The following is a 14269-nucleotide window of genomic DNA, read 5'->3' as shown; positions in this document are numbered from 1 at the left end:
TGTGTGCCCCCTTTCTCCTTTCTTTTTCCTTATTCGTCAGATAATGTTTTATTTATTGCACTAATGGATTTCTGTTGTTCTGTGTACTCGTGTGTCAGCTTCTCTTCTGAGGGCAGCACTCTGGGATGTCCCACATCTCTCATAAAGTTCCAGGCTTTCCCGAACGCTGCTTTGAATAAAATCATTTTCAGTTACCTGCAAATGCTTACCTTATGATCAGAGCGCAGAGATAAAACATGTTCCAGAGCATCTCTGAATAAATGCACATTTTTTAAGAGTTTACTAAAACTGAATATTGGGTTGGCTGATTGCTTCTGCTACACTTTAAGTGTCTCAAACAGTTGCTTAAGGTGTTCTCTGTGTCAGAGTATGAAACAAAGCCTTTATTTGACTATTTAAGTCACATTTTCTCCCCATTTACAGCCTAAGTGTTAAACAGGAGAGCGACAGCAGGGGTGACAGGCAGCTCATTCGTTTACAGGAATAAAAAGCAATAGCATGATTTTTATTTCAGTAACTTCATGTTAGAATTTATTATGTGAAACACACACACACGCACGCACGCACACAATTACATCCCCGACCTCAAGTCCAGGAGCTACAGATGCTCTTTAAAAAATAAAAAATAAAAATAATCATTGTCATTATTTCTGCCATCGGTCAGTGGATGAGATCAGAGGCCTGCCTCATGATGCAGACAGATTATGAATGAATTCCTCCCCTGGCTAAGTTAGTTTATCAAGTTCAGATTTCCCTGCAGTGTCAGGTCAAGTGCTCTGTGAGCAAAACTTTATGGGTTTAAGCACCATTTCTGAACAGCCTGGGTTTAATTCACTGATGTCCTGTAGGTAAAAAGTCTCTTATTCAACAGTTTCTGCTGAACGCTCGTTACAGATTTGACAAAAAGTCTTGATTTATTTGTCCCGAGGCCACTGCACCCAAATGCAACGTAATTACACCTGTCTCCTTTACACCTAATAGAAGTGTACCAGTGAAAGTAGTAAGAGATGAGGCGTTTGCAGTAATCTGTCAATGATTTTGTTCTGACTCTGTCATCCTGTTGCACACAAAGACATTTCCCACAGTATCAGACCACACCTCCACCCTGAGTACGTGGTCATCAGTTTTTTGTGGTTTTATTAAACTGGTTGTTCATGACTTTTTCTTTTGCTTCTGCTCCCCTTGGGGTCTCTTTTACAGCAAGGAGCTGCACACTTGGTTAAATAGCCTAAACATTAGAGTAAATGTGGTGCAGATTAAACCTCAGTTTAAACATTTTATGTTATTTCTTTTTTTTAAAACACAAATGGTCGTCACCCCTCCATTGATGTTCCCAAAAGTAGTATTGTCCTCTATTCTACTTTTGGAAACTTATTTTGGTTATTTCTAGCCAAAGTTCCCGGGTTTTCTCAGATTTTCAAAGCGGGACTCACCATTTCTTCACACAATGCTCACTTTGTTGTATTTGTTCATGAGGCAGGCCCCGGGTCAGATGCACAGCTTTGTTTAATTCAGCTCCCAGTGTCTACAGCCAGGTCAGTGTTTGATTCTCCTTTGTGTTAAATGAGCTCTAAAGGTTTAGGATATTCATTCGGTTGATATGATCGTTAAGACGTGGGGTTAATTTCCTACGATTAGAAACTGCGCATCGATTCAGGACCTATTCCGTGTGTTAGAGGTTCAAACTGCGGCAGCAGAAATACTTGTGCTTTTGAGCGGCTGAGGTCATTAGTCCCAACAGGTTTTTTCTTCTGCTCGCCCTCCCCTCTGTCACTGCACCCCCACCAGCTCTGTGATGGGTGGGGCAAACACCATCAGTTCCTGGTATTTGTGGAAGAACAGGTGCAGGCGGGACAAGTAGGTGTCCTCCTGATATGGCAGCTGCTTTTCAGTCAGGTATTTGGACACAACAGGTTTCACCTGCACAAGAGGAACAAAGTAGCCATAGCGGGAAATACGTAAATACATTTAGCAATTTAATAATCATCCAAAGTTCTGCGATGGTCACTTTTTAAACTGTGTGCTCTCGTTTTGTTTGTGCCCTTTGCTCTGCAGAAGAATCCAAAAGTTCTGCAAACAAGCAGGTAAATATATTCATCTGTGATGTCCCACCTTTAAACACATGTTGTCTGACAGAAAGGGGAAGAGATGGTGCTCCACGTGACAGTTGATTAGCGAGTGTCCAAAAATCCGGTCCAGCAGAGGGTTTCGCGGCAGGTTCAGGACTCCGTGGGTCATCTGGTGAATCCTCTTTGGTCGACGAGTTGGAGAAAACATCGGCAGACCGATATGCTGCAATTAGAAACAGTTTGGCGTCACAAGTTATGTGGCCTATTGTACTCTTGCCAGCCATGTTAATAGGTATACGGGTCAATCCAAATTCCTTTTTCGTCAGTAATAAAAGACCTGGAATTGTAATTGAATTGAAATTTAGGCACGGAGACATATCAGCTAAGAACAGGAAACTGAAGCTGCAAATCACACAAGCTTCCCAACACTGGTCTCATGAGTCTCGATTTCTGCTGCGATATTTGGATGGTAGGGCTCGAATTTGGCACGAACAACACAAAGCATCGATCCATGCACACCCCTACCAGCATTTCAGACTGCTGGTAGGGGTGTGATGGTTGCATTACAACACAAAGTGTTTAGTGTAATTTCTGTGTAGTCTCAAAGATTATTGTCAGACAGGGATCATGGAGTTCAGCAGGGTGGGGGTGGAGGTTAGTGTTGGACGTCGGCCAGCAACACCCCAGGAGAGCTGGGAGGACAGATTTTCAATCCGAACCCCCCAGCAAGAACAAACACTTTCCACTGTTACACTGCCGACTTCTCTTCAAGAACCTGTGTTTTCTAATCCACCTTCACACGCTTTGATCCGAACAATACACAATGACCTGCAGGAATCCATCTGGGAAAATCATGCATGAATTGTTTCTTTTTATCCCTTTAGTTCACTGCCTGCTCCGAGAACACAATGCTGCATTCAAGCTCCTCAAAAGACCCTGTTACAAAAAACACCCTTATGATCATTTCACATGAACCGAGCACACAGAAATCTGTGAGAAGTGACAAATACACAGTGTTGGGGAGTAACGGAATACATGTACCGCCGTTACGTATTTAAAATACAAAATATGAGTAACTGTATTCCGTTACAGTTACCGTTTAAAAAGGTGGTATTTAGAATACAGTTACTTTGTTGAAATAAATGGATTACACGGCGGTACTTCCCTGTTTCATATTGTGGCGGGTCAGGACTGTTTGGTTTTGTTTGACAGCTACGTTCTGTTGTTCGAGGTGGCAGCGTTACGGTTGCCATGGCTACAGGGTGACGCTCTCTCTCTGCGTGTTTCCTGGGTGAGAGAGGCCTTTTTGTTGTTGTTGTGCTAAGCTAATAGGCAGAATGCTACAGGTATAGCTCTAAAGAATGTAGCATCATAGGCAGTGTAGTCCGTGCTGCAGGGAGAATGGACTGCCATACACGTTATGTGTCTGTGAGCGAGGGAGGGAGAAAAAGGAAAAGTACGAGCTGTCATCGAGTAAAAACGGGAGCTGGAAGCATGTAAATATAATAATAACCACTGCAGCCAAGAAGAGAGCCTGACGAGCCCAGTTGTAAGTAAGCTATTAAGACTCGACTGTACACCGTGTTCGTGTTTTCCTCCAAAAACAATAAGTTCTGTTGGAGCAGCCTTTCAACGCCTCTCTCTGTCTCTGCTAGCAAAGTTGACCCAGACAACAAAGTAAAGCTAGTTTTCGGCTACGAGCCCGACACAGAACCCACCGTATTAGCCAGAGGTCCCTTTACTACGGTTCGGAGCCGCGGACCTTCAGTAACAGTAATAAATCACAGCAATAGTACATTCATGTAGTTGTAAACAGCATGATAATATATTAAGTAATCCAAAGTATTCAGAATACGTTACTCTCATTGAGTAACGTAACGGAATACGTTACAGAATACATTTTGGGGCATGTATTCTGTAATCTGTAATTAAATACATTTTAAAAGTAACCTTCCCAACACTGCGGATACATGTGTATAAATCACTTATGTTTTCCCCAATTCAAGACCAAAGAGTATAAAGGTATGTGGTGTGGCTATTAATGGATACTGATGAGATACATGTATCTATTCATAATCATCTAAAGTTCTCTAAAATGTGGCCATTTAGAACACTATTTTTAAAAAAAAGGGAAAAAAAGCATAATTCTTGTTTTATTTTGGATCTAGTGCTTCTATCAGTTATGTTACAAATCCAGAATCTAACTGGAAGTAGGAACATCTGAAATGCCATCAACAAAACCTGGGTAACAGACGTGTGTGCTTTCTTTTTAATGACCACTAGGCAGCAATATTCGACACTAGTGAGGTTTCTCAAACGCACCTTTTTCAACAGTTTTATTACACATTGGGCATGACAGGGCCACCGTTTGTGTGGCAGCAGTTCCTGGAAGCTGGTTGTTGCTAGATTAAGTGGTATTGCTGGTATTCCAGTGGTTGCAAATCTTGAAAAAGTAAAAGCTGCACCTCAGCCAACCGTTTCAAAAGGCACAACTTTTACTTTGAAGGAAAACCTGCATTTTTAGGTTGTTCTCACAGTTTAGCTACTGCAGAGATTACTGGCAGTGTCACTTCAATTCAAATGATCAGCACAGCAATATGCTGTGAAAGCAGTCACAAGGGCATTCTTGACACCCAGATGAGGTATACACTTTTTTCCTGCAGGGGGAAATCGGTCAGGGACTTGGACAATCGCTTAGACATTTTCTTGATGAGATTATGGTCCCAGTCAGCCACTTTGAGTCATTTTTACTGATCTTGATATTCAGAAGGAGGATCATTAAAAGCTTGGCGATTATTTTAATATCTGTCATCTTACTGCTCTCTAAATGTTCAAAGACTTGAAAATGTTATATGAAACTAATTGGAAACTAATTGGACACCAACATAATCCAATTAAAACTACAAACATCAGAGCTTCACAGCTATCTGAATATTTTAGCTACAAAATGACATCATTTTGAGCTGAGTATGAAATACACGACGTCACAAACTAAATTCACTGTAACTGTGTCTTAGGTGTCAGCCGGCTGAATTCTCAGCTACAGATACCGTGTTCTCACCTGGAAGATGTTGACGTGGATATACGGCACGGAGAACATCGCCCTGCACACGAGCATGCACAGCAAGGCCCCGTGAGGCGACGTGAACCCGGAGACATTGATGAGCAGCCAGTACTGTGAATACAGGCCCAGGGTTACCATCAGGATGGTCCTGAGGATGTGGGCCAAAGATTGTCCTTTGAGCTGAGCTGCAAAACCATGAGAGTGTGCATGAGAGTAAACTCGCACTGCAGTGGCACAGACAAGTAAGACAGAGACTCGAGGAGGATCGCAAGGTTTAAAAAGTGTCTCAACTTTATGCTGAGGTTCACATTTAACCTTGAAGCAAACACGGCTCATCTTTGGTCCTCTGGCACCTCTTACCGAGCGCAACAAGCGGAGTGATGATCGGCACGGCCAGGGGGGCTACGAACAGGTAGATGATGCGAGGTAGGAAGGGCACCTTCCACACGCTGGAGTCACCCAGTCCAATGACATTAGTGTGAGCGTGATGCATCTTAATGTGGCCCTGAATGCCGGCTCGTGCCGAGAACGAGCCACAGATCTGAGGGGATGAAGAACAAGTGGAGGTGTTCAATAAACCAGCAACGATGGAGCACATGAAACAGTCGATGGACATTATCAAGCTCCGCTAACAGCTGGAAAGGGCAAAGGTCAGAAGAGATTTGGATATTCTTAGCAATTAATAATCAACCAAAGGTCATTAAAGCTTATTAATCATATCACTTATAATATGCATTGCTTCATTCACTCTTGCAGACGTTGCTGTTTATAGCAGGTTGTAACCTTCGGGGTTGAAGGAATAAACATGCTTTGTGTGCCTAACACAGGAGGTCCAAGACATTTGTGCTCCAATCAGTCTGTTGCTTATTTAATACACTAATAGCAGCTATATGTGTCCGTGCATTGCAGCTGTAGATTGTATTGATGCAGCTTGCTAAATAGGCGTAATAGTGTTAGCTGATAACTTGAAGTTATGACCAAAAGCTCAAAGACTGAGAGAGACCTAGCTAAGGTAGCAGCTGCACAAACTCAGCAAACAGATATTTAGATCCTTTAATAATCCTGCGTCGTTAATGGCATTGCCATGACAGCCTTAATACACACACCACCCCACACCCAATACAGCAAAACAATGTTAATTCCTAATAAAGTTTAAATTAAATACAGAACTAACAACAAATGCAAACCTGTGGTGAAAATCATTAAAAATCATAAAGTCTTACAGCAGCTAGTATAAAGGACCAAATGCACCATCAATCATCATACACTCATGCATATACTGCCTGATAAGCACCCACAACAACAACAACAGCAGCAGTGGGATATTCAGAATAACTGAATATCAACTGCCTGCTTCACCACCTTCATAATGACTTTTATTTAGGTACATGTATACGTGTGTTGCAGTGTTTCCCTGTCAAACCCTGCAGCATGGTAAAAACAGCAGTTTGGGGGAGTTTAGCTTGTAATTAAGTCAGAAGCTACAGCAACATTAATTACACCAGTGGTGTTTCCTGCGATCAGTGATGGCTAACCCGCTAAATCCTACATAAAACAAGGTGTGTGTCCATGTGAAGATGAAGAGTGCACAGAAATACAGACGGGGAGGATATTGGACTCTGCTGCACAGGCACTCAGAGACGTATGCACAACGTGCTGTAAAGACTAGTGAACTATTTATGTTCAAGGTTTTTAAAATGTGTAAAGAAAAACATTTTTTAATGAATTTCACAGAGGCTCTTCAGAATGAAGCCTGTGAAGGTTTTGGCAGCTCTGGTGAAATCAGAGAGCTGCTATCAGCTCAGTGTGTGTATCGTTACATTCATGCAGCCATAAAAGTCCTGGAAAAACAGAGTCATGAAATCCTGATGAATCTGTTGTAAATCACCAAATGAGGAGGGTGTGATTCAGAGCTGTATCCATTTAAAATGATGCAATTATTTACTGTTACATAGTTTCTTGGAATAATACAACCACTTAGAAATTAAGTGGTGATGTTTTCTTCTCATTTCTAGCTCTACATGCAGTAAGAGAAATTATTATTTGATCTACTTCTGAATTTCACTTATCAAGAGATGAAGAGTCTCTAATTTTTATGGTAGTTTCATGTTTAATAGAGAGACGGACAATATTGTAGAGCTGGACGAGGGTGGAACAGCCGACAAGACCATCAGCAAGAAGCTTGGTGAGGAGGTAACAGTCGCTGCTCGTGGGGTGAGGATGATCATGAGAAATGTGTTGGATCAGGTGGAAACGTTATGCTTTAGGGCTGTTTTTCTGCTAAGGGTACAGAGGGATCAAGATGACAGGTGGCAGCCAAGAGGGATTCACACATCAGTGGGCTAAAATCCCTCCTGAGATGTGCACAAACCTGGTGACCAGCATCAACAAAGGTGTCTTCGCCAAGTACTAAGTCATGTTTTGCTCTGAGATCAAATACTTGCGCCGTTCAATGACATGCAAATTGGTGACCCCTTGTCTGGGGATCCTCAGCCCTTCCCATGAAGGTGGCACGGATGCCCCTCCGGTGGTCCTCCTTGGGCTCTTGCACTCTGGGGCCTCTGGATGTCTGGGGCCTGGATCTCCCCCATGCCTGCTTCATGCCCTGGGGGCGGGGCTATGGCTCTCTACATCCTCTTGCAGACCATTACATGGGGAAACCATTTGAATACAAGCGCGCCGACCCACACAGGTGTGCACACGGGTGTTCACTGTTTGTAGACTTAAATCACACCTTTCTTGGCTGCTACTTCAAAGCACATTGTGCGCTGTCTGTCCTGCGTGCTGCACAACAACATTCAATATTTAGTATTTACTGCTGTTTACACTTAGCTAGATTAATGCGATGGTGTTGTGTATAGTATGTTGCTTTGTTTTGTTTTTTTTGCTTGTTTTCTATTCTTTTTCTCTCAACAGGTGATCCCGGAGATATTTTTTTTCCCCCCCTTTCTCACTGTCCCTCTCCCCTTCTGTTTTTCTTTTCCTTCCTCTTTCTTTCTCCCTTTCCTATCCCTCACTCATGTCTGTCCCGTCTGTAACAACTGAAAATAAAATAAAATAAATAATAAAAACAAAGGTCGATCAAATGGACCAATACGGCAATGCCATGATGATCCATTTGGCAAAATAAATCCATTGGGTATCCTTGTTGGTCTTCAGACAACAATTCTGACGGCTAAAGAACCAAATGGGACAGGCAAAGAAAAAAAAAAAAAAAAAAAAAAAAAAGACATGCAAATCACTTAAAACCTTTTATGAAACATGTTTTTATGGATCTTTGGTTGTTGTCAATTCATTATTTCCCACAACTGTATTTATTAGATTCTACTAGAGTAGATTTGCATGATTCAGAATTTAAAATAATCCATTATCTTATACTGGGAGCCTGGTGCAGTACAAGACAGCAGCTGTAGCTTCATATTCGTGATAATGACCCTCAGCGGGGGAAAAACAAATGTCCCAAAATGTCCAACTGCTGCTCTGAGCGCACAGCTACAGAGCTGTGTGTGAGAATACAGAAGCTTTGCCTGCAGCTACTGAATGACAGCCTTTCAAGTTTATTTCTGCACATCTCACCTCGATGAAAAAGACGGCCCAGAACCTTCCCCAGGCCTGCGACTCGCTCAGCGCCCCGTGGCTCGCCAGATGTGTCCCCTTGACGGTGATGACAGCGTGAGCCACGCCCATCAGCAGGACGCCCGCAGAAAACCCCAGAAGCCTCGAGGAGCCCAGCAGCAGGAAGGCTGCAAGACAGAACGCAGGGAATGAAGATGCTACAGATGCTAAAGATGCTGACTCTTTAACCTGGCAGCAGGACACACACTGTATTACTGCTGCATTGACTGTATGCATCTGTTATCGCTCACACACATTCTTTCAGCCTTTGATAGCAGACAGCTGAGGCTCAGTGCCGCTAAGTGTTTGCAGTGAGCAAACATTCTCATAGCCACCATGAACAGGAAGACAGACGACTATTTAAAGATTTACTTTTGTGTTTTCATTGTTGAATAAAGCAGGACAGGTAACCAATAATAAATTGTGATTCTAAAGTTTTCCTTGCTGCCTGTTACGGTTCAGCATGACTGGTTTGGGTTTTCTTCTGCTTTGGTTCATTATTCTCAGGTGGGGTTGACGGCTTGGCTTTGTTGGCTTTTTCCACCCTGGGGCAGAGCCTCTGGGTGTGAGTCACTGCTGCACCTGTTTGCAATGAAGTCATCAGGAGTATATCAACAGGCGGTGTCACAGCACCGTCTCTGTCTGCGTAGTGACATTCAGGCCGCCTTTGTAAAATCTGTGTTTCGTGGTTCACTTGGAAATTCATCCGAACCCTGTTTGTCTACCTTTTTGGAACTGCTTACCAGGACTCCACCTGCCAGAGTCGAATCACTAGAACATAAATTTGATACCTGCCTGTTGGATTACATTCTAATTTATACCTTCTTTGCTGGCACCTGAGACCCTTTTTAAATCGAACCTGCTCAATATTCCCTGCTCTGTCAAGGTTTTACACTTTGGCTCAAGTGGTGAGTCACATGATCAGAGTAAACCTATCAGAATAAATGCGTACATTTACCATGAGTCAAACTATGTAATGTGAAGCCAGCATGATGGGCAGGAAGCTCGGGTGAAAGGATGACAGTCTGGAGGTGGACACTGTTACCACTCTGGCTTCCTTCCACTGTGTTACAGCCTTGGGCCTTGGATAGAGTGAGACTACCCTTTCGTTTATGCAAATCTAAGTGTGCCAGGACTCATGGATGACTGGCTGCTGGGAGTCCTGTGCCAGCCGCCTTTTATGCAGATTACAGTGTGCCAGACCTCACAGACGATTGGCTGCCTGGAGAGCCCATGACCACTCCAAGACCAATTGACTGGCTGATTGGCTGCACCTGGGAGTATAAAAGGCTGAAGATCCTTCACACTAGGGGAAACTGTTGCTCTGAAGTGACATGCAGTGTCCTCCTCGTTGCCTTACACATGAACTTTGTTTGTTGAAACTGTTTGCTGTGTTGCTCTTAGGCTACGTTCACACTGCAGGCGAAAGCGCATCAAATCCGATTTTTTTGACCCTATGCGACCCATATCCGATCATGGTGTGACAGTGTGAACGGCACAAATCCGATATTTTCAAATCCGATCTGGGTCACTTTCGTATGTGGTACCGAATCCGATACATATCTGATGTTTCAGAAAGCTGCTGTTTGATGGTCATGTCGCATTAAATCCGTCTTTTACGTCACTGACACAAGACAGACGCCAATTATCAGCGCCGGAGAAGACATCGCGAACGCTTCCTGGTCATCCGGTGAAACTGTTGGGAAGACAACGTTGGAGAAACGTGAACATTTTATTTGTACTGTATAATCTGCAGATTCTGACAGAAATCTGCAGCTATCCTTTGAAGCAGCGCTCCTCTAAAACAGCAATAAGGATAATTATTAGGTTATCTACATTATTATGTAAATAACAAAATAACTTAAAGCAAAAATTGGGAAACGTAAAGTCCGAAGTCTTTATATTAACGGCCATCAGTCAAACAATACTGTTGCTCTGGGTCTAAACAGAGCGCGTTGTGTGTGACGTCTTCTTTTGCGCATGCGGGCCGCTTTGAGCGTTCACACTAGAGCGCGTTTGCTGTCACATTTTATTTGTAGTGTGAACGAGCAGACAAAAAAATCGGATTTGATCAAAAAATCGGAATTGAGCATCAAGACCTGCAGTGTGAACGTAGCCTTAGTTAACCTTTAGCTTTTACTCTTGACTGTTTGTTCTTTATGTAATAATTGTTTGCCCAGTGGTCCGTTGAACAGCTCTGTCGGTTTTCTGTTCACAGTTTGAAATTAAAACCTTTTTCTTTACTCAGTTTTGTGTTGGGGGCTTGTGTATGTTACTCCTTCCCTGACGCCTAGCAGAGGGGGTCGTAACACACTGTCACTGTGTACTGTTTACTATAGTTTAGTGTCTGCATAAAGTAGAAGCAGGCTGATGATGAACATGAGATGAAGCTTTAAATCCACTAATCAAAGTCAGTTCTGTTTTTGTCACAAATAACAGCGCGGATGGATTACATCTAATTAAACACATGAGACATTGTTGCTGGCTGCCTTTGACAGCAGAGTTTAGGTGACACATTCCCTTTTTAACTCAGTAAAACTGCTAATATGACGCACCTCCTATTTCAAAGCAGCCTATTTCGAGGTGATAAGTCACGAGCTCGGTGCTACACGGCGACGGAAAACCCCTCCGCCTCATTCTGCAACTACATCTACTTGTGAATCATTTCGACATATGAATTATACTGGCAACGATTTATATTTTACAAAGACCTGCTGCTGCTGCAGAACTAATCCGTGGTAATTACTGCCACGTCTACGAGTCTAGAATCAAGCCTGAACCTTAAAGCTGTCAGATCCAATGATCAAGTGACGTGAGTCACAATAGACAGCAGTCCAAAATGAGGTCAGTAGCTGACCACCAGTGACCCACATAAAATGAGACTCCGTGAATGTGCAAAGCCAGACTGAGGGGTGACGGTGAGAAAACGCTACGCTGTGTGTTTCTGGAAAATAAAAAATTAACTAATGAGACAGTTTTAGTTGTAAATATTGAGTCATCATGATATCAATGTGACTTTTGTGATTTACGTCTGTTTGCTGCTATTTTATGACCAGTCTTTTCAAAACTATGACTTTCAAAACAGACAAAATTAAGCAAAACACCTGAACTTTACTATTATGATGACTACTATTTACTATTATGACTCACAACTTTGGAGGAATCATTTCCCACTATTATTAAAATTTATCTAGTCTGTTTTTTCCTTCTTTATGTCATTTTTCACCAAAATATGACAGACGAATTTTTAGGTAAAGCTTCAAAAACTTTATCCGATGTTTATCGCAGACTTGAAAGCAGAGAAACTGCAAAACTGCATTGTTTAGGGAAGTTGTCAAAAAAAGTTAACCAAGTAAAAAACAAGCAGCAACGTCCAGGACTAAAATGTTAAAGCAACATAGAAGTGTCCCCAAAAACTGCAGTACCTGTAATGTCCACTTGAGGCCGGCTCCAAAAGTGATTCAGTCTCCACAAACGCCCCACAGTTAAAATGTCCAACATGTTTACAGGCTGATCTATAAAAAAGTTACGTGTTTTTGTTAACGCTAAGTTTGTAGCAGGCCTACATCCCCGTACAGGTGAATGTAGCTGCTAGCTGTCTGCTAGGCTTCACCCCCTCTCATTCAAGTCAAAAAAATCGAACCTCTAAGCTACTTTGTTTGTTCTGTTAGTTCCTTTTGGAGCATTTTCAGTACAATTACTCTACACGGCTAATGTTACGCCTTGCATTGTCAGAGAGCAAGCCATAAGAGAAAGTCAAAAATTCTTCCCTTGAGGTTGGGTGAGCAAACTTATAGTATTTTAATTGTATGTTAAAATACTATCTCTGTATCTCTGTATGTGTGAGCGCACTTTGCTAACCAGGTAAAATGAAAACTTAGCACTTCTGCTCTCTAAAACAAACAAACAAACAAATTCCAGCATAGCTAAACTGCCCAATTTGAGGGTTTAATGTGAAACTTTACAAACCAATCGGTGACATCACAGCTGCTATGGCCATCTTTTATTTACTGTCTATGACAACAGGCCTCCCAGGCTTTGAGCTTCTGGTCGAGTCGGTTACAGAAACACAAACTGACACAAATAATTGTCTCTTAAATGATAAAACCCTCCAAAACAATAACTCATCTATGCAGGTGCAATCACATCTATGAAGTTGTGCCTCACCAGGTGGCAGACAGAGGAACGCTGCTGCCAGGATACTGCAATCGACCCCCCTCCTCTCCCACCAGCTGCTCTCCTTCACCACCTTCTGAACCAGCCTCGTCAGCTCCATCATGAGAGACTCCTTCTCCACCTCTTCAGCTCCTGCGCCTCCATTCTTAATCTTTGGGTCCCCTCTGGTCTTGATTAACATCTCTTCATCACCTCTTCCTCCTCCTCTTTCCCTCTCCTCCCTCTGCTCATCTTGTACGCTCTGCATCCTGATCGCCGGCTTAGAGTAAAGTCACCATGCAGGTTGTGTCCTCCTGTGAGCGGCTGCTGATAAACCCTGCAGCTTGAGCACACAGTACACAGGTCAAAGTTAGCATTTCCACAGTGTGTATTGTCAGAGAAGCCCAGCCCCCTTCCTGCTGCTTCAAGAGCATTGCGGACCCTCCTTTCCTACCTCCTCCTCCTCATTCCTTTCTTCTTGTTCCACCCTGTCAGCTGACTCCTCGGGCAGTCCAGCAGCAGAAGAATTTCTTGTCCCACGGCCCAAAGATGTAAGGTTGGCCTGCGATAGGATGGATCCAAAAATCCTCCTCACACGCACAGCAACTCAAAACTGCTGCGGCTGCTTACCTCACAGTCAACTCTTGCTCATCTCTGGTTTCTCATATATTCTGCATGTCGCTCACCCCCTGCTCTGTTCCTCTCTCTCTGTGTTAGCTCCTTTCCCTCCTCCCCTCCCATCCCAGTAACCTTGGCAAATGTCCTGGGAAAGCAGAGTGAGAAAGGAGGGCTGATTAACAGGGGCTGTTCAGTTGTTTCGCCACAGCAGAGAGGGGGCGAATGTTCAGAATGAAAAGGAGAAGATGCTGATGTGCGAGAATTTCTTTGGCTAGTTTAAGCGTTGGCAAAGGTGAGAGTAGTCAGTAGTGAGTTATATACATATATCTGGTGTCAGCGCCTCTTTGTCCTCTGGGGAGACGCCTCAGTTCTCAGCTTGAAGCCACGCTGACTGCAGTGTGCTCTTTAAAAGATACAGAGTGAGTAATTTTTAAGAGAGAGGAACCGAAGAGCACCAGGCCGCCTGACAGCTTCACACACATCCTCCCACAGCCTCGGCTTGTTGGTTTTACTCAAGCACTTATCACAGTCAGGCTTTTTATCCATTAACACCACAGAAGGACATATTTTTAAAGGTCCACATGCAAAGGGCTGTCTAGGGATGCAAAATATTGCATTTTTCTGGCTTAAGAGAAACAAAAGAGCCACAGTTTCAAAAAAGAGAGACAAACTAGGAGAAGAATCCTGCGTATAGACAGAAAACACCCACAAAAAGGTGGAAAACAGCAACCAAGCAGCAAAAAACAAC

The 14269-nt window shown here is 43.1% G+C and overlaps 1 protein-coding gene across 2 annotated transcripts; it reads right to left on the bottom strand.

The window, feature by feature from the left end:
* Positions 1–595: 595 nt before the first annotated feature.
* fads6 (fatty acid desaturase 6) lies at positions 596–13598 on the bottom strand. Of its 2 annotated transcripts, XM_006793235.2 has the most exons (7): positions 13358–13598; positions 12916–13246; positions 8710–8876; positions 5494–5674; positions 5131–5318; positions 2113–2292; positions 596–1920 (listed from the first exon to the last, which is right to left on the bottom strand). In XM_006793235.2, the coding sequence occupies exons 2-7, from the start codon at positions 13169–13171 to the stop codon at positions 1771–1773; spliced, it is 1122 nt and encodes a 373-aa protein (XP_006793298.1). In that variant the 5' UTR covers positions 13172–13246; positions 13358–13598; the 3' UTR covers positions 596–1770. The 2 variants fall into 2 exon arrangements, with proteins under 2 accessions (XP_006793298.1, XP_087701065.1); XM_087844939.1 differs by lacking the exon at positions 13358–13598 and having other exon boundaries at positions 12916–13347.
* Between the last annotated feature and the right edge of the window lie 671 nt (positions 13599–14269).

The sequence above is a fragment of the Neolamprologus brichardi genome, chromosome 8, assembly GCF_056152115.1.
Source record: "Neolamprologus brichardi isolate AB-2024 chromosome 8, ASM5615211v1, whole genome shotgun sequence".
NCBI lineage: Eukaryota > Metazoa > Chordata > Actinopteri > Cichliformes > Cichlidae > Neolamprologus > Neolamprologus brichardi.
The sequence above is the reverse complement of the archived record's forward strand: the minus strand, read 5'-3'. Positions and strand labels throughout refer to the sequence as shown.